Raw genomic sequence first — 26,866 nt, forward strand, 5'->3', positions numbered from 1 at the left:
ATTGGAAACTGTTCACTTTGATTCTGTAGTTGGCTATTACAGTGAACTTGTTAGTATGCTGGTAAGCCCCTATTCTTGTTTAAATGGGCTCTTATATGTAAAGCAGAAAAAAGTCTTGCCTCAAGGCACTCATCATCAAAAACACGAGTTTAGACAAACAAATCTTGTTAGAAAACAGGATCTTGCCAAAAGTCAACTCTTGTAAATTATGGCACAGTTCCTTCTCATTTTCCTTTTGCATAACAACACTTCTACCCCCACTTTGCCTCTGGCTGCCAGTCAGATTTCTTCAGTCACCACAGGGAATTGTTCCTTAGGCCTGATTGGGTGACTGGAACTTTTTAAGAAAAAGAAAAACAAGTTCTGAAGGATGAGTAATAAATAGTATATAATGATTAACACACTTTCTAGTATGAAATTTGGACAAATAAAGTCATTCTGTCGAAACTTCACAAAACTTTTGAGATAAAAATTGTCAGAAATAACCCATAACTATTAAAGTTCCATCAAACAACATGTATTAATAATGAAACTCCTCATGCCACATTACGCAAACATGTCCCTTTTCCCACACAAGACTATGAATGAATAGCATTATTTCTTTTATTCAACATGATGCATTACATATGTATGGCAACGGTTTCACTGAGGAAGAGCTTCAAACAAGTGACGGCATTTGGAGTGTTTCTCAGTCTCCCCTTATATTCACGAGTAGGTCATTATGCTTGGAATTAGGACATTTGAGTCCAGAATCAGGATTCTGTCAGACTGTGATGCTGATTGTAAGACTTTCCTTGTACAGTACAAGTAGGATTTTTCCCCGTTGTGTGCCTAGTCACGTAAGTAGCCTCTGGCATTTATGTGCAGGTTGCAGTTCTTTTACCCCTGCACTGTGGACTGTGTGTACACTTAAACTGAGCATGGGCAGGCAGCTACACAGTGGCCAAGCAGGTACCTAGCTACCTATGCACACCCATTATGGATGCATAAGAGCATCCAAGTCATGAAAATGTCCCTTTCCAGAAAACCAGGGCTAATGGGTGGCAGATTGTTTAAGAACCTGCCTACATGAGAACCCTAGTAGTTGAACAGTTAGGATATTATCCCAGGGAGCAGAAGACCCAGGTTCTAAATGTCCCTTCTCCAGAGGGATTTTGAGCCTGCATCTTTTTGATGTCCCAGTATAGTACTTCAAACACCATACCACAGATCAGGCTCTACAGTTCCCCTTTTGAAGCTGGACTCCTGGGCAGCCAAGAGCAGGATATGTATGGCCAGGAAAAGAAGAACAAGCTAGAGAGGATGTGGCTGGGTGAGATGATTGCTGTCCTGCAATAGAGTGGCGTGGTGCTAAAACTGGACTGTCTACATCTGGACAAGTGCCCAAACTAGTAGACTTTGGGGCATGAGCAACTGGTGCCTCCTGAGCTGGAGGGCAATTGCCCCCACAGCGGTCAGCCAGTGACCAGGGGGGGTTCAAGCGGGGCTGGGGGGATCCCCCATCACCAATCACACTGACCAGGAGGGGGGATTTCCCCATGGCCAATCGCACTGACCCAGAAGCAGCATTCCTTCTAAGCTGGCTCTAAGAGGGAATGCTGCCCAGAAGTGCCAGTGGTATGCCCAAAAGAGCCAGGGATGTGCCCAGAAGTGCCAGCAGCACTTCTCCTGGTGCCCCCACTTCCCAGCCGGCACTCTTGGTGGGGGGGCACCAATGCTCCCACCTGCCCCCCCTCTCCCCCACCTGCTGCCTAAACAGGGAAAGCTACTGCGAGGGCATGCACCAGCATTCTCAGAAGGTGCACGTGCATCCCAGTGCACCCACTACACGTCACCACTGCTTTGGAGCCAAAGGAAGAAAGGATCCTCCTTGTGCTCTCTGTTTTTCCCTCAAGCACCTATGGATATGCCTGGCCAGTATATGGCCAACTGCATAAGCTCAGTCTTTATACAGATACCTACATGTCCATAGTGCAGGAGTAATTTCCAGAAGCAGCCAAGTACCCAGCTAGAAAGCTGCCATTTAGGCACATAAAGGGAAATAAAGTCCTGCCTTATATGTCCCAATTAATAAAATGCATATTACGATACTTTTCTCACTCTGTCAGAAACCCATTTTCACACTGCTATGTCTCTTCATTATTGTTCGTGGAACAGATTTACATAGCAAGTGCAAAGTAGAAAAGCAAGAGAAAAATGTATTAAGGACTTGCTTTTTTAACACCTTTGCAAAAAAGTAAGAGGCAGTCAGCATGATCTGATCCAGTGTTGCTCTAAGTGGACTATATTTATCCCTTTGGATATGTGATATGTGTTTAGAAGATACATAAGTGAACAGAAAAACCAAAAAAGGGAAAGGGAAATGTAGATGGGGGGGAAAAGAGAGAAAAAGGAAATTGGAGAATAACTCTACAGTTTCTCTTAGTTTGTCAGAGGGGTTGAACTGTGTAGCAACAAGCAAGAGAGGATGTTGTAGTAACATAAAGCATTACTTTTTTCATTATTCATAACAGAATCATAAGGGTAAACAGAAGTAAACAAATATAAAAGGGAAATAAACCCCAAAATGTTTGAGAAATACTAATCTGATTAGGTGAATTTAGGGCAAAAAGTCAGGAACATCAGAGTTCTAACCTAAATTCTGTTGGTGACTTGCTTCTTGGTGTTGGGAAACTTAATCTCTCCATCTCAATCTCCCTGGGCATGTCTACACATGCTCTTTAATGCTCAGTAGCCTTAAAAGGTCACGTCAAAAACTATGCTAATACACTAATGCACAGTAAAAATAGGTTACTGCACACTAAGCATCACTAAAAAAGCATGCACTTTTGCTACTGCACATTAGGGCATCCTAATGTGCATGTATTTAGTACCTCACACCAGAGGTACTAAATTTAATGCAGTAACAAAAGTGCATCAATGAACGTATAGATGTAACCCCTGTCTGCCAAATGAACAGAAGTGTTAGAAGGTACGTTAATGAATGTACACAATCTGCATTGAAAATACCATCATACTACATATTCACAGTGTTTTTTCTTCCCTTCAAATGTGTGTCTGTGAAGAAGCTTAATATCAACATTAAAGTATGTATTATTTGTACACTTAATCAAGTTTTACAGAACACTTACAAGGAGTAACGTTTGTCTTACAGTGATGGCCGGATCAAATATATTTGGAACAAGGACAGTATTATAATTAACATTCCATTGCCTTTTGGTGGAAGATCATCACATGACATAAAGATACCAAAGAGTGTAAAAACACCTCCATTGGTAATGCAATCAGTGGGACTAAATGTACCATCCAAGGAGTTCAGAATTCCACCATTTACCATTCCAGAGTCCTACCCACTTCATGTGCCTCTCCTTGGCACTTTAGATATCTCCACAAACCTATACAGCAATTATTTCAACTGGTCTGCAGCTTACAAACTGGCAAACACAACAAAGACTATACCAAGCATGAAAACAAATTACCACATGACTGCTGATTCTGTTTTTGAGCTACTTTCATTCAATGTGCAGGGTAAGAGTTTTATCGTTATTGTTATCCTTATTTTTATTATTATTTGTATTCTTACTATAGCTCTTGTAAAACTATTTTTAAATGTCTGTATTCTCATATGCTCATATTAAGCACGTTAATTTGTACATGGTAGACAGCTATAGAACTAAATATTAATTTAGACAAGTCAACATTAAAACCCCAGTTTTCCAATACTGAAAGCCCAATCCTACAAATGTCACAGCTAAGTGCTTTCATATCATATATGTTTGTGGGTTTGTGTCCATGTAACTCAGGTAGCTAGATGGCAAACATTATAATATGTGAGCACAGTTCTGCATTCAAAAAATGCAGGTGCAAATATATTACCATTTCTATTTCTAGTGTACAATTATTTCTAAAGTTTTATCCCTAGCACCATTTGCATGTGAGACCATGACTCTGTGTGTGCATGTGTGTACATGTGTGCATGTATGTATGTATGTATGTATCTGTGTGTGCATGCACTGACACAGGACAGTTTATATGAATATATGTACACACATAATATACATGCCCCTGTAGTATGTATAGATATAGATGTATACACATGCATACAATATGTACACACGTGTGTATACATGTATGAACGTAAACAAAATCCTTGCCATAGGAGATCACAATCTCAGGACCAGATTCTTAGAGGAATTACAGGCTAGATCCAGACTGGTCCCATAGATACCTAGACAAGACGAACAATCCTGAATGGAATTGCTCCAGCACCCACAAAATTCAGTCATCTAAATTCATTGGGGGCTTCTGGTTTGGACTGCAAATTTCCCTAGGGGCCTGTAGTTTGGCTTCCATGCATGCCAAATAGCAATATAGTTTGACCACCTGGGTGCCTAATTCCCACCTAAAAAAATGATGTGATTCAGATAATTGCTAGAGAGGTACCTACATTCTACCTAACTTCCCTAAAGAGGCCAAACTGTTCTGTATTCTTCTCAGATCACACCTAATTTACACTCCCAATTTTGACCTCAGTACAAAGCATGGTAGGTGCAGCCGCTTTTACTCGCAACGAAGCCAGGGGAGGAAGTGGTACTCCCCTGGTGACTAATTATCTAGTATTTATAACAACTGTATAAAACATGGAATCAGGCTGGGAGGCACCTCCCACTTTCCAGGACACCGTGCTGACCTCCAGGCTTTTGAACAGGGGAGCATCCACACCACTAAGCTAGTGACTCAAGCTCTTGCTCTTCAATGTGCCATATCTCTTATCTTCACAGGGGCCCAGATTCTTCAACAAGAAGGATGAAGGGTGCCCTCTACCCAAAATATTCAATAGCTTGGTGGTTAGGGCACTGTCCTGTCAAGTAGGAGATGTGGGGTTGAATTCTCTCAACTGAAAGCAGCCTGTAAACCTGGTCTCCCCCATCTGGGGTGAGTTGTCTAATTGCTAAAGCCATTATTCAAAGGATGAGGGCTACCTGCCCCCTCTTTGAGAGAAACTAACTGGCTGCTGTATTTTGCAATGAGCTCATGGCATGTGTGAGGCATGCTCTAAGGCCACTGAACAGCCTAGGCTGCCCTGGGGATTTGGATGGCGTTTAGGTGCTTCAGTTTAGGGACTTTTTGAAAATGTGATGACAGATGTCAGAGTGACACCCTGCATTCGAGAAATATTCAGTATTTACTAAAACACTTTTAGCTTGTTAAACAAAGAAAGATAAAATTCCAGAAATATAATGAGAAAATATAACAGAATTTTTTCCCAGAAATGTAAAATATTTATTATTTCTGTGTCATTCTCTCGCCCCACCTCATTTCCCTACCTCCCCATATTCAGGTAATGGAGAAATATCATCTGATAACCATATGTTCACCTACACGCATGAAAATTCCCTGGAACACATACTCCTAAGCTCCAAATTTAAATTCTCCAAGACAAAGAAGTATGAACCTACATTCAGTTCAAAAGACACCATTTCACTTCAGGCATCTAGCACTCTGGGTGCTCAGCTCTCCTTCGTTAGTGATATGGATTTCAAACAAGACAGTAGCGTGGGAACCAGTAACATGAAAATGGAAGGACAGGTGCAAGTCGCTTCAGTCTTTGCAAGAAGCACTTACACTCTCACAAGTACTTACAATGAAAACAGCCACGAGCTAGTGGGCGAATCAAATCTGAACCTGGACTCTTCTTATCTTCAAGCTTCTAACCAGATGACTGGCAGATATAGCAACGATGTGTTTTTAATTAATTCAGTCACTGATGTACAGAGCGGTATCTTTAGAAACACAGCCTCACTGAAGTATGAAAAGAGCCACCTGAAAGTGATCTCTGAAACAAATGGAAGATACCAAAACCTGGCAGGTCTCAACAAATTTGAATTAACTTTGGCAAAGCGCGGGGCTGCGCTTCGTAGTGAGTTCCAAACCACCTACAGACAAAATCGATATTACACCCTGCTTACAAGTTCTCTCGATTCCCAGGGTTTTGTCCTCAACACTGATGTCTCTGTGAATGATCAGAGAAACCGAGCAGCCCACAAGTCCAGCTTAACTATTAATCAGGATGGTTTGGCCAGCAGTGCAACCACAAACTTGCAGTTTAGTCCACTGATGCTACAGAATGAAATGAATGCTAGGCTGGGTACTTCTGGAGGCTCCCTGATGGTTTCTTCTTCTGGACGGTATGGTAAACACAATGGAAAATTCAGCATAGATGGAAGAGTGGCCCTAATGGAAATTGCATTGGGAAGCGTATACCAGAGCACAGTCCTGGGTGTGGATAGCAAAAACATCTTCAACTTTAGAGTTAATAGAGAAGGACTCAAGTTCTCCAATAACTTATTAGGATCCTACAAGGAAATGAAGCTTGAGCATGTTAATGAGCTGAACATTCCTGGCTTCTCTTTAGCATTTGTTTCAAAGTTAGACAACACTGTTGGCATTGACAAGTCCCACAAGCATTCTTTTGACCTGCAACTGCAGCCCAGATCACTCACAGCTAAACTGAGCAATGATATAAAATTCAATGAATTTGACATTACCAACAAAGCGGAGCTACGACTCGAGCCACTGAAGCTGAACCTGGGTGGCAATGTGAGAGGAGCTTACAGAACAAATGAAGTAAAGCATACATACACCATTACTTATGCTGATCTGGCAGCCGGTTTGAAAACGGACACGCTTGCAAAAGTTCAAGGCACAGCACTGAGCCACAGGGTAAACCTGGAGATCGCTGGACTTGCTTCCTCCATTACTATGAACACAAACTGCGATTCCAAACACCTACATTTCACCAATGTGGTACGGTCCATAATGGCCCCGTTTACTGTTACAACTGATATACACACCACTGGTGACGGGAGTCTGATTGCTATGGGAGAACACACTGGACAGCTATACAGCAAATTTCTGTTTAAAGCAGAGCCCCTGGCTTTCACAATGTCCCATGATTACAGAGGATCCACTGGCCACGCCCTGAAGTCTGGAAAAAAATACACTACTCTACTTGATAACAAAATAGGTCTGCTTTTTACTCCATCAGAGCAGTCAAGTACTTGGAAGCTGAAAAGTCAACTGAACAATAATGTGTACATACAGGAGCTCAGTGCTTACAATGATGCAGAAAAAACTGGCATGGAACTGAGTGGGAAAGCGTTAGCAGACCTCACTATAATGGACTCCCCAGTTCAAGTTCCATTCGTGTCTGAAAGAATTAATCTAATCGATATGTTAGGCCTGAGGGACAGTGTTGAAGAGCCTCAGGAATTCAGTATCTCTGGGTCTGTGAAATATGACAAGAACAAAGATATGCATTTTATTAACCTGCCATTCCTGGATCGCCTGCCAGTGTATTTTGAACAAATCAAAGGTGCAGTTATATCGACCCTGCAGTCTATGCAAAAATACTTAAGAAGCATAAATGTAGATCAGCATATGAGAAAATACAGGGCATCTCTGGATAAGCTCCCACACAGGGTTAATGACTACATAAACAAAATAGATTTAAAAAGCAGGGTTAACCGTATGAAACAGAATTTGGTTGCATTCACAAAGGATTATAGTATAACAGCTGATGACCTGCAAACTACATTGGAAAATGTCATAACCCATTTTCAGGATGCAGTGCTTCAGCTTCAGGCTTACTTGATAAAAATTGAGCAGTACATCAGAGAGAATTATGATCAATATGACCTTCAAACAGCTATTGCAAAGTTGATTGACCAAATAGTTGAAAGAATGAAAATTCTAGATCAGCAGTACAAAATCAGTGTCACCGTGATTAACACTCTCCAGACCCTACAGACCACCATTGCTCAGTATGACCTTAGCACATTAGGAAGCAGCACTTCAGCTTGGATTCAAAATGTGGATGATCATTACAAAATCAGAGTTTGGATACAGGAAAAACTAGAGCAACTCAAGATTCAGATTCAGAATATTGATGCTGGATGGATTGCAGAAAACTTGAAACAGCAGATACAGGCCATTAACATGAAAGAGGTTTTGGAAAAAATAAAGGGTTCATTTCCAGTTAAAAAGATGAATGAAATTATTGAGCAAATTAAAGAGATTCTCCTCAATTTCATAGAGGATTATGAAGTGACTGAAAAGATCAATGCTTTCCGGGGGAAAGTGCATGAACTGATTGTGAAGTATAAAATTGACAAGCAGGCATACCTGTTAATGGATGGGTTGATAGAAATGTTTAATCAGTACAAAGTGAAAGAATTTGTCCAGAAACTAACCATTTCTCTGAAAAAAATAGATATAAAATCACTCTTTGATAAAATTGTATCTTCGATTGATGATGCTGTCAAGCAAGTTCAAATGCTTGATTATAAAAAGTGGGTAGATGAAATCAACAAGTTCCTTGATATGGTTATCAAAAAGCTCGTCTCTTTTGACTATAACCAATTTGTAGACGACACAAACAACAAAATCCGAGAAGTGACCCAGAAAATCAATGACGAACTCAGAGCTCTAGAGCTTCCACAGAAAGTAGAAGCAGCGAAGCAGTATATAAAAGAAGTCAATGTTGTGGTTTCACAATTCATAACACAGTTAAAGGACACCAACCTTGCAGTAATAATCACCTGGTTCAGTGACCTGCTAAACTCAACAGCATTTACGAGTCTGAAAGCCAAGATAAATGAACATCTGGAAGACCTGCGAGAGAGGATTTATGAAATGGACATTACTAAGGAATGCCAGAGGTATCTTGAGATGGCAAGCCAATTCTACTATACCGTTGTTACATACATTTCTGACAAATGGAACATTGCTGCTGAGAAAATTGCTCTTTTGGCTGAGCAATATAATGTGAAACACTGGGCTGAAAATGTGAACCAGTTAATTGAAACAGGTTTTAGAGTTCCTGAAATCAAAACTGGCTTCATCAACTTACCCTCCTTTGAAGTTAGTCTTCGAGCTCTACGGGAAGCAACTTTTCAGACACCAGACTTTGTAGTTCCATTGACTGACCTGCATATCTCCTCTTATCAGATAAACATCAAGAATTTAAAAGAATTAAAAATCCCCATGAGATTTACCACACCGGAATTCACTATTCTAAATACTTTTAAGGTTCCTTCATATACAATTGACTTGATTGAGATCAAGCTTCAGATTGTGAAAACAATAGACCAAATGATGGCCGGTGAATTGTATTTGCCAACACCTATGTACTTCAGAGATCTAAAAATGAGAGATATGCCTTTTTCTGGCATTTCCTTCCCGGAAATACAAATTCCTGAGCTACAGATACCTGAAATGTCAATCCCAAAACTAAATCTAAATGATTTCCAGATTCCTAGTGTTCAGATACCAGAATTTCAGCTGCCACGTATTCCACACGCAATAGCCATCCCCGCATTTGGCAAGCTGTCCAGTGCTTTCAGAATAGCCTCTCCGTTCTTCACTCTCTCTACTCAAGCTGGTGTTCAGAACACTACAGCATCTGCAAAAAGTCCAGAATTTGTGGCCAGTGTTTCAGCTCAAGCAACGTCCAAACTAGATTTCTTTGCTTTCACGATGAATGCAGACGCACGTCTTTCAGCCCCAGAAATGGAGCAGCTAAACCTTAAAGAAACCATGAAGTTCACTCATAGATTCCTTAAAGCTGATCACAAAGGTGAACTGGTATTTTTAGGGACTTCTGTGGAGGGGAAAGCTGAAACCACAGCAAACATACGGACTGCCAAGAATTCAATCGAAGTTCATAATAACTTAATGGTCAAACTACAGAAAAAGGTTTCAATGCAGAGCAGGACAAGCTATTCACACAGACTGAATATCCCACAGGCTGATCTCTCCAGTCAGGCTGAGCTGAGCAATGACATGACAACAGAGTTAGAAGCAGGACATATATTATTTACGTCTAATGGAAGAGGAAACTGGAAGTGGAGTCTCTCTGATTTCTCCGATGAAGGCACCCATGAATCACATGCCACTTTTAAAGTTGAGGGACCCCTTATAGTATTTGCTGCTGAAAACAAGATAAATGATAAATACTTGAAAGTCAACCAAATTGTGAATTATGAATGTGGTTTCCTAAATTATGCAAAGCTTCAAATTAAATCTGAGATTGAGTCGCAGCACGTAGGGCGTAGTATTCTGAACGTACAAGGTAAAGGGCATCTCGGAGAAATGAAAGTAGAACTAACGGGATCTCATAATGCTCAGCTCAATGGACAAATTACTGGAGTCATAAATAACAATATTGCCTTCTTAGTCCAGCCTTTTGAAATCCACACATCAACAAACAATGAGGTGAATGTGAAAGTTAGCTTCCCAATGAAACTAATTGGCAAAATTGAATATCTGTATAATTATGGTCTGGTGCTTAGTTCGTCAGTTCAGCAAATCAGCTGGCAAGCTGGTGGCAGGTTCAATCAGTATCGATATTTCCATAATGTGTCTGCTGGAAACGATGAAGACAAAACTGAAGCATATGTAGGAGTGAATGGTGATGCCAACCTGGACTTCCTACTTATTCCTCTAACAGTTCCTCAATTTGATATTCCCCATACTGGAATGAAAACACCTCAACTGAAAGAATATTCACTGTGGGAACAAACAGGACTGAAGAATTTCTTGAAGACTACAAGGCAATCATTTGATTTAAATTTGAAAGTCCAGTATACGAAAAACAAAGACATGCACTCAATCCCGCTTCCCCTAGAAGCAGTATATGACAGAATTAATAAGCACATCATCTCCTTCAATAAGCATTTTGAGAAAGGAAGAGACAATGTATTAGATTTTCTCACCAGGTCATATAATGAAGCCAAAGCAAAGCTTGACAAATATAAAGTCGAGCCTTCGCTCAGCAAGCTACGACGCACCTTCAAGATTCCAGGATATACCATTCCCATTGTGAATATTGAGGTCTCACCCTTTACAGCTGAGCTGCCAGCATTTGGTTTTTTGATCCCCAAAGAAATAAGCACAACAGGCTTCACAATCCCACTCATTGGCTTTTCAGTACCGTCTTATACTCTAGTCTTGCCTTCTCTGGAACTGCCAGTGCTTCATGTCCCACAAGACCTGCGCACACTTAAGCTTCCAAACTTTAGAATGACCAATCCAATAGATTATATCCTGATTCCAGCTTTGGGAAACATGACCTGTGACTTTTCATTTAAATCCAGTGTGATCACTCTGAATTCAAATGCTGGGTTGTTCAACCAATCAGATATTGTTGCTCACCTCAGCGCCACCTCTCTTTCTGTCATTGAGGCATTGCAGTTTAAATTAGATGGTACATCCAGCTTGACAAGGAAAAGAGGTTTGAAGCTGGCCTCAGCCCTGTCCCTGAGTAATAATAAATTTGTGGAAGGAAACCATGATAGCACTGTTAGTCTTTCAAAAAAGAGCGTGGAAGCTTCACTGACGACAAATGCAAAGATCAACACACCGGTTCTCAAGATGAATTTCAGGCAAGAACTTACAGGAAATACTAAGTCCAAACCCACTGTTTCCACAGTGAATCATTTAGGTTATGCCTTTGATATGGTTGAATACATTGGCAAAGCTAAGGGTACAATTGATCACAAGTTCACTCTGGAAAGCCTTACATCTTACATTTCTCTAGAAACAGCCACAAAAGGAAACATCGATGGATTATTCTATCCCCTAACTCCATTTTCTGGAACATTAATCCATGAAGCAAATACCTACCTGAATGCTAATGGAGCTCGTTCCTCAGTCAAGCTTGAGACTGACTCTCAAGTAGATGGAATTGGGAATGTGAACATGAAAGAAAATCTTGCTGTGGAAGTGTCTTCCCGTCGGATTTACGCAGTCTGGGACCATAATGGGGAAAACCATGTACGATTTACCTCTGCTTTTTCAACCACCGGGACTCAGAACAGCAAAATAACCCTTGAAATGTCTCCTTGGAGTATGTCGACAGCTCTTCAGATACAAGCTACCCAACCAAATTCCTTCGTGGAAACAGCTTTAGTTAATCATGTTGTTTTAATGAATCTCAATACTGAAAATCAGAAGCTCAGCTGGAAGGGTGAAGGCCAAATTCAGTCATTATATTTCAGCCACAATACACAGCTATCAAATGAAAACTCAAAGGCACAATTTAATATTTCTGGATCATTGGAAGGACATGTAGATTTCCTTAAGAACATTGTATGTCCAATTTCTAACAGGAACCTGTGGGATATCTTAAAATTGGACCTCACCACCAGCGCGGACAAAAGACAGTACTTACATGGTTCAGTATCCATAGTTTATATAAAGAGTCAAGATGGTTACAGCTTCCCTATATATGTGAATAAATTAGCAGATGGCTTCACATTCACTATTCCTGAAATACATCTGGAAGCTCCAGGTCCTATCCTCACAACTCCAGGATTTAAAGTTCCTTTCACAACTCTTCAAGTCCCATCATATACCTTTGACTTACGCAACATAAAAATTCCACAGAAGCTAACCACAATGCCATTTAACATTAGTTTGCCCTCTCTCCTGTGGATGAGCTTTCCAAAAGTAGATATAGGAACCGATTATATTACACTGGAAGAATATAAAATTCCATACTTCGAGGTGACAGTACCTGAGTACCAAATAACTATGTCTCAGTTCACTCTTCCAAAAACATTCTCGCTTGGAAACCAAATTGTGGATTTGAATGAAGTGGCCAATAAGATTGCAAACTTTGATCTCCCAACAATTACAATTCCTGAGCAGAAAATTCAGATTCCACCTTTAAAAATATCCTTGCCTGCTGGAATTTATATCCCTGCATTTGGTGCTTTGACTGGATCTTTCGGAGTTGCCTCACCTTTATACAATGTCACCTGGAAAACAGGCCTAAAAAATAATAAGGACTCATTTGAATATTCCCTTGATTCCACTTCGAGTTCAACACTACAGTTCCTGGAATACGATCTTGATGGTAAGAAAAGCATTTGAATTTTGTACTCCAGTGTGGGTTAAAATGTTGCACGCTATTCTTTTTGGAACTTTCCAAACATTATCTTAGCAGAGATCTTCTACTAAGGGGAGGGAAAACACAATGTCTGTGCTCCACCTGAATTAACCTTAATAGCAAAGCATCTTTATTTCTTCTTCCTCCCGTTAATCCTGCCTAGACAGTATAGGAGAGAAACTGTGCCTTTTGTATATCATCAACAGAATTGTTTAGTGATCCACAATTAGTTTCACCTGTGCAGACACTCTTGGGAGTGCACAGGTGTCATTAACAGGATAGTTTGAAAAATATAGAGTTGTGGCACTTTAGTTGAGGGCAGTTTGCTGCATTGAGTTGGGCAGGCACAACATTAGGCTCTGGAATCTTTAAAACTGGTTGAAATGCATAGGAAGGACAGTTTATTTCTAGGTTTAGTTTATACATGAAGAAACTCTTGTCTCTCTGCATACAAAGTGAGGGTGAAGTTGCACATTATACTTAGGTCATACTAAATCTGGAATGTCAAGGGGTGCAAAAATTAGAACATGCTGTGACCAGTCACACGTTAAGGGTTAACACCTTCTCTTGCCTGCTTTAAAATGTTAATAGACTTGCAAATAGAGGGCTGATGAGGAGCGCCATGACTAGGGACCAGAATACCTGGGCTCTGTTCCTACTCTGAGTGGCGGGGGAAGGGAAAAGGGGAGCTGTGCATCCTGGGATGCTGGAGGACTGCAAATTGCTACCTTTTTTTCCCAAAAGAGCAGTCTGAATTACCCTAACACTGAACTGAGTTAACCCTTGCCTGAAGTAGCATAATTTGAGATGCTCAGAGGGCACTTAGAATGAGTTAACAAGCTTTAACGTGTGGACATTCACATTTTAAGTGCCCTCAGTATGGTCTAAGTGTCACATATAACTTCAGCCTAAAAATAGTTTTCTGGAAAATTACTAAAATACAATAAATGCAGAATCCTAAAATACATACAAAATACTAGAACTCTTGGTTCCAAAATGATACCTTTTATTAGACCAACTGGAAAATGGCAAGAAAATTGTCCTTTTCTGCAAGCTTTCTGGAATCCAAGTCCCTTTGTCAGGCTCTGGGAAAAGTGTAGATGGTACAAGATGGTAAAAAGTCCCCATAGGTTGGAAATAAACTTCATTTTTGCACAGAGGGAGCTGAAGATGGAAATCTGTCCCTCTGGGTCCATGAGAGTGTCTTTGTGAGCTGTGTTGAGTAGCTCTTTGATGTATAGATCAGGAAAATTCCTTTTTACCTGGAATGGACTTTTTACCATCTTGTACCATCTACACTTTTCCCAGAGCCTGACGAACAGACTTTGATTCCTGAAAACTTTGCAGAAAAGGACAATTTTCTTGCCATTTTCCAGTTGGTCTAATAAAAGGTATCATTTAGGAACCAAGAGTTCTAGTTTTTTGGATGTCTTTTTGTCTCAGATCAACACAGCTACCAAGTACACTCCTGAATCCTAAAATAAGATTTTATGGTCAATTTTCTGAGTATAACCAGAATTTAAAGTTATGCTAAAAATGTAAGGCAAATATAAAATGATATCACACATAAAACAACTAATCTCAGTTTATATTCTGCGTGAAGAACACAAAGCAAAATGAGAAGACTTTTAAAATTTAAGTTCCAAGGAGAGACACAAAGAAGAAATCGCATATCTTATTTCTCCATGGTTCTATAACAGTACCTGCAATGTTTGCTATAACGTATCGAGCATTTTAAAATATCTTGGCCAAAAAAGGTGCAATGCTAAACTTCCTAACGTACAATAATTTATTGTGAAATATTAGCAATTTGTCCAGCCAAAATACAGGATAGTATTTGATCTCTTCTGTTGTGATTCTGAAAAGTCAGACAACATGAAATCTCTCTTTTGCAGCTGTGTCAACCTACAGATATGAAGGAGAAGTGTTTGCTGTAAAGACAGTAAGCAGCTTTTCACATCCTGACTTGAGTGCTGAATATAAGGGAGATTTTACTATGCGAGGAATTAGGTAAGGATTTGCTCTGATAACATACTTTTTAATAGATAAAACTGCAGATGCTTTGCTATAATTGTAAAAAAAATTATGTGGCTGTCATACATCTTTGGTCCCTGATACTGCCTCCCATATGCCACCCCACATGTAATTGGGAAGCTGCCAGTAGGTTTTTCTCATACTATTTTTCTGAACAGACCTATATCACAAGACTATGAGAAAAAAAATAAGTTAACCAAAGTTCTGCTGAGCTTCATCTTCAACAGTCTGATCCCTTTAGATGGGCATATGCATTGTGGTCTTAATTGTTACCCAGAACTATCCTTTATTGATGAAAGCATTACTGTATTCAGATATATTCCAAATTGAACTTCATTGGGAAATTTACTATAGCATTAATTTTCCTTAATATCCATTTGTTCATGGCTATTTTAGAGTCCCGGACCACTCTGCAGTACTGAACATCACCAGCCCAACTTTTATCAATGTTCAAATAGGGTATAATGGAACTAAAAATAAGATCTCTTCATTGATATCATCACCCTCTGCTGGCACCCTGGGTTCACTTTTTGAGATGGATGATAATCTCCTCAAGCAGAAATTGTACTACCGGAGTCAGGTAGGATAAGTTTGAAATCACTCAATGAGGCTTTGGTTTTGGACTGGGAGAGGGAGGGAATAGGCTATGGGGGCTCTTTCTCTTTTCAAAGTTAACCTAATACTTAGTACAGGAGTCACAATGAGGTTTGAGAGCTGCCAGTTGTCCAAGGAAAAAGCAAACCATCAACAGCAGCAGTCAGAGCTTTCTCTGCTCTTTCCAGCCATGGCAATATGCTTTAATCTCATTCTGAAAATAATATCCCAATGTGCAGTCTGTGTGTCAGAGATTACTTCAGAAATAACTGGAAAGCATTTGGGAATCTCAAAGTGATGACAACCAGAAGCACAGACTAAGTTAAATCCGAAACCCTGAAAGTGCCCATCACAGGACCACTAGAATGTTTCAGGTATATTGTGTGTCACAAGGCTAGAAATCAGAGCCGATCACACGATGTCAAAAGGCTTAATATTCTACGCTGATGTGTTAAAGTAGGAGCCACATAAAATGAATCTAATCTATAGAACATATATATTCAGCAACCTCAAATCACACAGAGGAACAATTCTTCTAATAGCCTCAACAATCAAAAGTCAGGACATCAAAGATATGGCCTATGGCCCAAATCTGGCCCATGGAGTTGGGTCATCCATCCCATAGGGTTACCTACCTCTATAGACCAAAGTGGTGCCACAGGGCATGTCACTGGAGCTGCCAGAGCTACTTTGCCAGAGATGCTCCAGGATCCCCCTGCAACCACCCTTTACTTTTTAGTCGCCATCAACAACTAAAATCCTAAAATTGATGGCACGGGAAAAGGACGGGGCAATTGGCAGCTGCATTAACCCCCTGGGTTCTGGAGCTGTGACAATCAATATAGCATCTACAGCAGCCATTTGGATAAACACTGCCATTACTTGCAGGTCATTCAGCTCATAAGAAGCCCCCTGGTCTAACTATGACCCAGAGTGCCACCCCTGCTCTAACAAGTTACTAGATTTCTATTTAGAAAAAAGCATCTCTTTAAATTCCTTATAATCAGAGCTTAGTGGATGAGTAGAAGTGAAAGCAATGACATTTGAAAAAAAGATGGACCACCTTTCCAATTTTTAAGTGTCGATCTCAAAGTGTAGGGACAAAATAGCCTTTAAAAGCTTTGGTATGTGGTAAATAACAATGGATTTATATTAAGATTAAGTGAGCATCTATTAAAATCAATAGAGTGTAAAATGATGGGAAAAAACTATTTGAAATCTACCTATGATTTAGAGACATGCTTTTACAGCAGAAATATGATGTAAATAATATTGCATTGGTAATTTGCTTTTTCACGTATTCCATTTTATATTTTCAGTCTGCCCCTCATAGAGATATTGACATACTAAAAGGTGAGATATCGTTCAAGAAACGTGACCTGATTCAGATTAAAATAAATTGGAAAGAGGATGCAGCTCCAAACATGCTGAGGGGTCTAAAAGAAAAGATCCCTAAAATTACAGATGCAGTCTATAACTGTGTTAACAAATACCACAAGGAGTACATGGGGATGGACATTAGTGCTGCCACTTCAAAGGCGAAGATCCTAATGCAAAAGAATGCTGACAAAGCATACCAAGTTGCTGTAAAGCAAGTAGATGAAATAGATCTTCAGCTTCGCGCAGCAGCCAGCCAGGCCACTGGAAAATACCAAGAGATGAAGGCAAAAACCCAACAGTTATATCAGAAAGCAGCAGATCAAGCTGCTCAGATTGATTACCAACAAATAAGCGCAAAGATTTTTGGTATAACCATAGACATAATAAAAGAGTACCACATCAAGGTAAAGCACCTGATTGACTCATTCATTGAATTCCTGAAGACCACCAAATTCCAGGTCCCTGGACTGACTGAAAAACATACAGGTGAAGAATTATATGCAATGTCTACAGAGAAGGCAGCAAAAGCTATTGATCAATGCATTTTAAAACTGGAAGAATATTTTGATGCTTTGATTGTATTGATCAGTGAGCTGGAAGTTAAAGTTCCTGTTTCTGAAAGAGTGATCAAAGGTCGTGATGTGCTGGAAAAAATTAAGGAAATGCTTAAAGTTTTGCAGAACCAAGTTAGACAGGTATTTACTAGTCTTAAAGGGGCTGACTTTGCAGAAAAGCTTGAGAAACTTAAACAGTTTGTGCAAGATGTTTTCCAGAAAGTGGAAGAAGTTATTAGAAACCTACAGTCCAAAAACTTTGAAGATATCAAAATCCAAACTCAACAGTTGTACAGGGATGCTATCAACTCAAACTATGCAAAAAAATTAAAATCCCTAGCGGGGGATTTCAAAACATGCCTCTACCAGGTAAAGGATTTTAACCAAAAGGTGTTCCAGGAGCTTTCAGAGAAGCTGCATCAGATACTTACCTACATGAAGGCATTGAGGGAGGAATATTTTGATCCAAGTATAATAGGATGGTCAGTCAAATACTATGAAGTAGAAGAGAAGGTGATAGAGTGGCTGAAGAGTCTGATAGATACACTGACGGACTGGCATGGCAAGTTCATTGAAGATATTGCTGACATGGCTGCACAGCTGATTGATCAAGGAAAAGATTTAGGTGAAAAGCACGCCCGGGTGTATTACGACCTGCTTACAGATACTGATGGAAAGGGAAAAGAGAAAATCAGAGAGCTCTCTTCTGCTGCTCAGGAAAAGATACAACATTGGTCTGCAGCTGTTAAAAAGGGTGCTGCTGAACAACACAAGCAAGTCAAAGCAAAACTGCTGGGCGCCTATGACCAACTTCTCCTATCCTGTGAATGGCTAATTACAGAGACAAGAAAACTAATTGATGTGGCTATTGAAAGTTATTCCACAGTCATTCGGTACATCACAGAGCTTCTCTATAAGTTGGAAAAATCAACTGCAGAAAGCATCAAGGCCTACATAGCCATTCGTCCAGGAGAGCTTAGAATAGATTTACCCAAACCATTTAACTGGCAATCAGTGTCTAAATTTGCCCAATTAAGTGAGGAGGCACTGAGGAAAAAAATGGAACTAACACGTACATTAATGCAGCAAGGCATTGAACAAGGCTCTAAGAAATGGGAAGAACTGCAAATATTCATTGACCAACAGCTTGCTGTTGACCAACTGAGTGTTCAGCAGATAATAGAAAACCTACAGAAGCGCATAAACACCTGAATGGACATGCAGAAGAACAAAAATAACAAGTTTGTGTCACAATGTATTTAAAAATGACAGTAATTAGCATATTGTCAGATACTGTCTGAATTTGAATTTGTAAATGAAAAACAAATAATCTAGAGCAGGTTATTTTAATACATTTAGAAAGCCAATAAATGAATTCTTTATTACATTTTTGTGTCATTCATTACAGCCTTGGGTCATATAACCTGATCCAACCACCATTATGGTCAAAGGAAGTCTTTGCCTTGATTTCCGTATGTGTTGGACCAAGTCAAGATTGTGCAATACATTTTGTAAATAGTCATGAAAGCTATGGAATACATAGAACAAGTAGGGTTCAAGATAAAGGTCACATTCATGAGCCACTTAAAAACAACTTGGAAATATTAATATTTCCTAGTATAGGAGTTAACAGCAAAAGTACTCTCCTCACTATGTCAAGGGAAAAAGAGAGAAGAATATGTGCACTGCAAAGAAACCAAAGAAGAATGTAACTGAATTCTACAAATATGGTCGAGAAGGAAAAAAATAATTCCATTATTTTTATTCAGGAAAGTCAAATAGTATTACTCAGCAAATTGCAAATAATAATAATGTTCTATTAAACGCAAATGATAATGCATGTATTTGTCAGTATTATTGAGAAAAAATATGCCATAAATGTTGGGAAAAATAATTTTGTTCTGGGCTAATTTTGTAACCCAGAAATGTGGGGACAGGGGGATAGGTTTGCTTGGGTTTTTTTCACCTCCACAAAAGTTCAGGTTTCACATCAAATTGTATGACTGTGATTATTTTAATTTCACAAGTTTCATTGACATTGATCTCCATCGGAGTCAAAGAGAGTTTTCCATTGTCTCTGGTAGGCTTTGGATTGGGCCTTGTATGAGAGAAATTCCAAAGTTTGAAATTTAAATAAAAAATGTTGAAGGCTTCACTCAAAAATAGGACCATTCCCAAATGGAATATGTGTGGGTCTAGTAACTTATTTAGGTTTACATGCAGCTGTTAGAATGTTATGTTGATACTCCTTTAAAAAGGTCCAGGAGAGGCTGAAATAATGGGCTTTCTACTCTTTGTTGCCTCTTTGAGAATAAACTCTTTACGAAATGTCACTAGAAACTTTGTGAGTACATTTATTTTGATGTAATTTATTCCTTCCAATTTTTGTTTGCTTGTTTGCTCATAGGAAAGCTCTCAGGTTTCTTGTAAGCCACCTTTCTCGCCCATATCTACCTAGTCACACTTCATATTCTTTTAGAGTATGGTCACACATACAGTTGGAGCCATTTCAAAAGGGCAGCGGCTGTTGTAGTTTAATTGTTACATGTAGACAAGCCAAGAATGATACAAGTGTAGCAAAACTGCTCCAGCTTTAACACTGCTTCATCCAGTGTTAGAGTTGGAGCAGTTTTGCTACATGTATATCATTCCGGGTTTGTCCACATGTAAGTATTACAATATAACAGCTGCTTTCTTTTGAAACATTGCACTTGTGAAACTGTTCCAAATGTATGTGTGTCAATACTATTACAGACTGGGCTCATCCATCGGTTAACTGCCTGGTGTGCTATTAGTGAAGAAAATCCTTCATGAATGATGTCTCGGGCTGGCTAAACTAACCCTGAGAAACACCAACTCAGCCAAAGCTGCCGAAATGCATACACCTGTCTAGCAGTAGGGAGGGAAAGGCTGGCCCTTCGAAAGTAAAACTTCCTCAGCTCCAGCATCAGGTCCAGTTTTGCCAGGGATCCCAGCCAGGATACATCATTCAATAATGCTCGGAGATTAATCCCTTGAGAACTGCTAAAGGAGTTGTGATTTTGAATTGAAGTAACCTACACCTATCCTCCTGCCTTTCTCAGTCCCTGAAAATAGGGAAGATCACAACTGTAACAATCTGTTTGCTCCTTCTCCTGAGATAAAAAAAAAAAAAGCCTTGATTTAGTTTAGCAGCTTTGGCTAAAGAAAATCCTTTCATCTCCCTTCATAATAAATCTTAAGCCAGTAGGTCATTGGACTACGACTTGCCTCAAATTACCTCTGCCCCTTCTCCATGAACCTCAAAAACATGTGAACATAACCAGATTTAGCAGGCACAAACAGAACCTGGTTATTCTGATGACAAGGACCCTGTAAAACTGAATATCTTGATAAATATTTACAGCAAGAGATTAAAACATTTTTCCCCTTTTCTTCTGTCCTATGGCTATTTATTTCTGTCTACCATCCACAGTTTGTGGGCAGAAAATAAATTCTACAGAAGGTTTAGCATGTAAGGGTTGGGTTAACTGAATCATAAATTATCTGGATAGCATAAATATTGGCTCTATCTGGCAAGATTAAAGATCCCAAGAGCAAACACAATAGTTTACACACGAAACTGTGGTTAGAGGGAGACTTCCAAGTCTCAAAACAGCATTGCAGCCAATGGATTAAAGCTCTCAATTATGTAATCTGTATGGCAGCCATTTTGCAGTCATTCTACATTTGGTCTGGGGTGTTCTGCTCTCAGTACAGAGATCTCATCGTTGCAGTACTTCCCAGCTGTCCATTGCCATCCCAAAACAAAAATCAGCCAATCTCTATAAAATCTGGACTTGGTTTTGACATGAAGACGTACGTGTGTGTGTGTGTGTGTGTGTGTGTGTGTGTGTGTGTGTGTGTGTGAGTGCTTAACTGCATGTACCTTTAATAGATAGCACAAACCACTTTTTCAACACAAAACTAAGAGTTAACAACTGAGCATAACTTTAAATTCCTTGGCTTTTGCCAGATGGTATCAAACTTGACCCGTATTTTTTTTTTTCTGTGTAATATTTTACAGAATTTTGGACTAAACCACAATTATTCAAATTACGGTGCAATTTTTTCCACTTATGAAATGTTAGCAACAGCTCTCAAAATATTAGTATTCCAATCCTGTCCTTTTTTGAGCCCTAGTTTATAATATAAGAAATAAGATATTTCATTAAACAGAATAGTGTGGGAGATGCATATCAGGAATGAACAGCTATCTGGGACTCAGTGACATTGCTTCGCTTTTTCCTATAGTTTTATCATCTGAATTCTCATAAATACTGAAGGGGCTTTATAATTTACAACAAGTATTGGACACAGAGCAGAGCTGGTTGTAAAAGTTTAATTAAGTGAAATATTTTAACAAGAAATTCAGAGAACAATATGCCCTGCTCTCAACCAAGTGATCGTAGAAATAACATTGACAAGAAACGTGTGTGTTCCTAAATGAAAAACTTTTGCAAGAAGCAGGAAAGTAAAAGTTTTCCAGAACTCAGGCTGTGCAACATTATCTAGAACTAGCTTAAAATAAGCATTATAAGATTACTTCCAGTATATACCAAAGGCCCATAGAGTGTAGTATCTGTCTCCAACACTGGATTATGCCAGTAACATTTGTTTGGCATCCATCACTATGTTCTTACATGGGATAAGTTGAACCATTCGATTGCTCAGTAAAAGACACTAAACACCATACACTTCTGCTGCAGGCAGATTTACTGGTCAAATGGGAAACAAGGATTTATTAAGGGGCAAAGCTGATGTTTGTTCTGTGCATGGAACTCCTCTTGACATCCAGAGTTGGTTGCATTTCATTGATATAGAGCCAAATCCTGGCCCAAATTAAATCAATGGCAAAATATCCATTGGCTTCAATGGGAGTAGGATTTGGCCTGTTGTGTATGTATAATTTGAGACGCACTTTGGGATCCTACAGAATGAAAAAGCTATATTATTATATTACATACAAGAACCTCTGTTGAAAGAACTCAAAGGCTGGAAAGTTGAGCACTTATAAGTTCAGAAACTCCAGAGCGAAGGTTGCCTGTGCAATATTAATTTGGCTTCTTTTTTGCATATGAATTATGATACTGACTTGCCAAATATCACATAGGAAGCCTGTGGCAGAACCAGGAACAGAGCCAGCAAGAAAATTTCCCTACTCTTCTTGCAATTCTCTGCCTCATTTCACTGTTCATCAGGGGCATGGAATAAGGCCGGGCTCTTGTAGACCAAAAACCTTTGTGATCAAGTCATTAAAGTAACAAAGTTGGCCCCTATGGTGACTTAAGTAGAAAACATTGGGGATATGAGAATTCAGCTCACTCTAATTCTATTTTACAGTTATATTTTTTTTGTGTTTGCACTGTGGCACTGTATGATAAAAGCCCTGATACTCCAACTGCAACGGTGAAACAAAGACCTTGATTATTGCTTCTAGCTACTACCACCTAGCTAAACATTTCCTACCAGGGTTATAAATGCTGTGCCAATACCTAGCAACAGGCATATTGTATTATATCATTAGTAATAATTCTGCTGTGAAACATATAAACACTCATCTTCTCTTAAAGAAACAGCATCATCCATGTGCACATTCCCCAAGAAATAACTCTTGTGACACCTCCATAAGCAAACAAAACTACTATAGTATTGCTTATTTGGTTGAACATGCCTCTGTACCACAGTATTCAAAATCACCACTTATCAAGCTACTCGTTTATTTGCTGTCAGATCTTGCAGAAGTACTCCTTGTTCCTATTTCACTGGGAATGTTCATATTCATAAAGAGGGTTTTATTAATGCTCTTTAAGGTCTTATTCTTACTACATGGCTGTGCCCTGTCATAGAGTGTTAGGCATCCCCTCTGCCTCCCATGGAAGTAGAAAGCACCTCAGTACTTACCTGCAAGGCCAGCATGGACTTCACGGGACTACTGTTCTCATCATCTGCCACCTAAGTTTTGGCATGCTTACATCCCTTGTATCTGCAGTTTTTGGATAGCCATGTTGGTCTAAGGACATAGGCAGGCAAGGTTCTTTGATTAGATGTGATATCTTTTATTACACCAACTGAGTAGTTAGAAAAAAGTTCTTAGCAAGCTTTAGGGCATAGTAACCCATCCTCAGGCATAGGGAGTCTGTGTTGGTCTCAGACTCCAAGGAAAGAGAGAAGCTTAAAGTGTGGCAGGATATCAGTGAGAATGTAAATAGGTAGAAATTAGAAAGACAAAAGGTAAAGCAAGGAAGGGAGGGGGAAGAAAGTGGGGAGGGGGGAGGCCAAAGGGAAATACTACAGTGGTAATAAGAAAAGGTAAAAAAAAAAGGCTCTCGGTGAAAAAGGAGATAGTTGGAAATCAGGAGGACAAAGGGCAGAAAAGTAGAGGAGAGGAGGGGAGAAAAGATAGGAGAAAAGAATGCAAGAGGTCAGGGCAGGCAGGTATGTGTTGAATCAGATGTCAGGCAGGTTGTAATGCGTCATAAATCAAAGGTCTATATTGAGTCCATGATTTTTTGTATTCAGTAGCATTGGCAACACATAGGGGGAGCACAGAGGGGGCATGTGCCCCCCTGAGATTGGCCCCCACAAGAGCTTTCACCAGCTTCTGCTAAGATGTAAGAGGTGTGGGTTCAAACTTCCTGAGGCTGAAGTGGGCCTGAATCTCAGGGCTAACTACTAGGATATTTACAGAAGCGGAAGATCCTTGCTCTGCCCATATAGGTAACTTGCCTGGAATCTGAGCAACCAGATGTGCATTGTAGCAAAAGTTAAAATTTCCCAGTGGAGTGAATGAAGAGCCATATGCTTCCTACATAACTGAGGATCTGTTTCTGGAGTCATTTAAAAGCTGCCCATTGAAAAGAATGAGAACTGCATGCCCCTTTAGGACAAAGAAGAATTTGCCTTTAGGAACACACAAGCTGTATGGTTATGTTCATTGAAAGCATAGGAGAGCTCTGCAGCTACACAAAGGAAATGGGATGCTTCATGACACTGGCTGTCTACCTCAGAATTTTTCCAGCAGTTACATGTTAGAAACTGAAGGTAGTGGGTGAAGGAAAAATTAGCTCTCAGTGTTACAAAGGCTACAAGGGAAAAATTCACAAAATTAATTTCCATAACTGTCTTTCTCCTCCTATCCTTATGCCTCTCCCCCACAGCCAGATACATTCCAAAATGGCTTCCAAGCAAAGGAAATATTAAACATGAAAATACCAAGTTTCATAGTGGTACCTTTGCAATTATTACCCTATTGAAAGATTACATTTGACTATATGGCCACATTTTTTTAAACAATAGCTTTTTTTTTAAACATAACATAGAGTGCTTTTATCCTGATGAGTTGAGCTCTTCTTTTCAAATATTCATGATCATCATGTTTGAATAGAATCAGAGTATCATAGAAAATGATGGTTGGAAGGGACTTCAGGAGGTCATCTAGTCCAACCCCCTGCTCAAAATAGGTCCATCCCTAACTAGAATATCCTACCCAAGGCTTTGTCTAGCTGTGTTTTAAAAACCTCCAAGGATGGAGATTCCACAATTTCTCTGGGTAGCCTACCTTCCTAGTGAAAAAGTTTTTTCCTAATATCTAACCTAAACTCCCCTTGCTGCAAGTTGAGACCAAATAGCAGAACTGTCATGTGACAAATTCAGGCCCATGATAAAATGAATGAAAGTCAAGAACTGTGGCTTCCTGTTGATGCCAAAAATAAAACAGGGGTATTCTTTTTGAAAAATTAGACATACATATATGCCCATATAATGGTAAATGCATGGCCACCACCTCAAATAAGAGGCTAGACATGTGGACATTCTAGCGGCAAAGAAAGCACCAAGCAGCCCAGGTTTCATAGTCCCATAGTTTCATAGATGTTAGGGTCGGAAGAGACCTATTAGATCATCGAGTCCGATGCCCTGGGCAGGAATGAGTGCTGGGGTCAAATGACCCCAGCCAGGTGTCTGTCCAATCTCCTTTTAAATACCTCTAAGGAAGGGGACAGCACTACCTCCCTTGGAAACTTATTCCATATTTTGGCAACCCTCACTGTAAAGAATTTTTTTCCCAAATATCCAATCTGAATTTGCTCTCTTCCAGTTTGTGGCCATTATTTTTAGTTACCCCAACAGGTACCCTGATAAACATTATATCCCCTATTTCTTGCTGGCCCCCTCTGATGAGTTTGTAGGTAGTAACGAGATCACCTCTCAGCCTCCTCTTGTGGTTGTAGGACAACATGGAGGAGCAAGCAACACAAGGAATTTTAAGCCCAAAAAGAAGCAAACTCAACACTGATTAAGAGATTTCTTGAACAGGAGAAGTTTCAAGTGGAGAAGGATCATGTTTATAGAACATTTATTCACCAGGTTATTCAACAGGTTCTAATATCCGGCTCCAATACCAACATAGGTGCCAGAAATAGCAGTTGTGTCAGCATATTGCCATATTAGCATGCCACCATTTTTTGCTGTCTGGACTATCATGCCTCCTTCAGCATGTTTCTGATCTAGTATATAATTGAATTTTCATTTCCCAGCCAAATGAACTCTATGTAGCTTCATGACCCATGGAAGGAGAGGGTAAGTAGTAGCTCCTAAAGTTACAGTGGGCACCAACACTCCATTGAAAGCAAAGCCACCATAAGGGATTAAGACACCAGCCTGTCCCCCCATGTCAGATATCCTCAGAACTCTCAGAGCATGCATCTTTCATATATTTCCCAAATTAATATTTATAAATTGATTCCCATCTTCCACCAAGCACTGAAGAATAATGCAAACTCCTTCGTCTTTTTCTTCAAGAGGACAAATTGGCCAGATCCAGACGTGCAGGCACGTGTGGTTTGTAGGACCACAAACCTTTTTGACCTTGCTCAAACTGCATATTTGAGTATACCTGCTTGGCTCAAGCTTGCAGGGAAGCAATGAGGAGAGCCAAAGTGGAAATGGAGATTAGGCTGGCAGCAAAAGTTAAGGATGACAAACAGTCATTCTTTAAATACATAGGAAGCAAAAAGAAATTGCAGGGTAACATAGGGCCCCTTCTAGATGGACTAGGGCAACTGATAACAGATAGGATGGCCAAAGCGGAGCTCCTAAATGACTTCTTTGCATTTGTGTTCCTGGCCATGAATTTAAACAGGCATCCAATTGGGACTTCAGGTAAGTGTGAGATAGATACCAACCCACCAACTGTTAGTGCTAACCTAGTAAAAGGGCACCTGGAGGGGTTGAATGTATTTAAGTCAACAGGCCCTGATTATCTTCTTCCTAGGGTACTTAAGGAATTAGCTGGAGTCATAACGGATCCTCTGGCACAACTGTTTGAGCACTC

General features: G+C 39.8%; 1 protein-coding gene across 1 annotated transcript in view; it reads left to right on the plus strand.

Moving 5' to 3' along the window:
* Positions 1–19,847, plus strand: part of APOB (apolipoprotein B) — a 42,169-nt gene extending 22,322 nt beyond the window's left edge. The window contains exons 25-29 of the mRNA XM_059729267.1: positions 3,155–3,528; positions 5,342–12,919; positions 14,848–14,962; positions 15,383–15,566; positions 16,900–19,847. Of these exons, the coding sequence (XP_059585250.1) occupies positions 3,155–3,528; positions 5,342–12,919; positions 14,848–14,962; positions 15,383–15,566; positions 16,900–18,726 (10,078 nt within the window). The 3' untranslated portion in view covers positions 18,727–19,847. The remainder of the gene's footprint in view (positions 1–3,154; positions 3,529–5,341; positions 12,920–14,847; positions 14,963–15,382; positions 15,567–16,899) is intronic.
* The last annotated feature ends 7,019 nt before the right edge of the window (positions 19,848–26,866 follow it).

Source organism: Alligator mississippiensis, chromosome 1 (assembly GCF_030867095.1).
Source record: "Alligator mississippiensis isolate rAllMis1 chromosome 1, rAllMis1, whole genome shotgun sequence".
In the NCBI taxonomy this organism is placed as follows: Eukaryota; Metazoa; Chordata; order Crocodylia; family Alligatoridae; genus Alligator; species Alligator mississippiensis.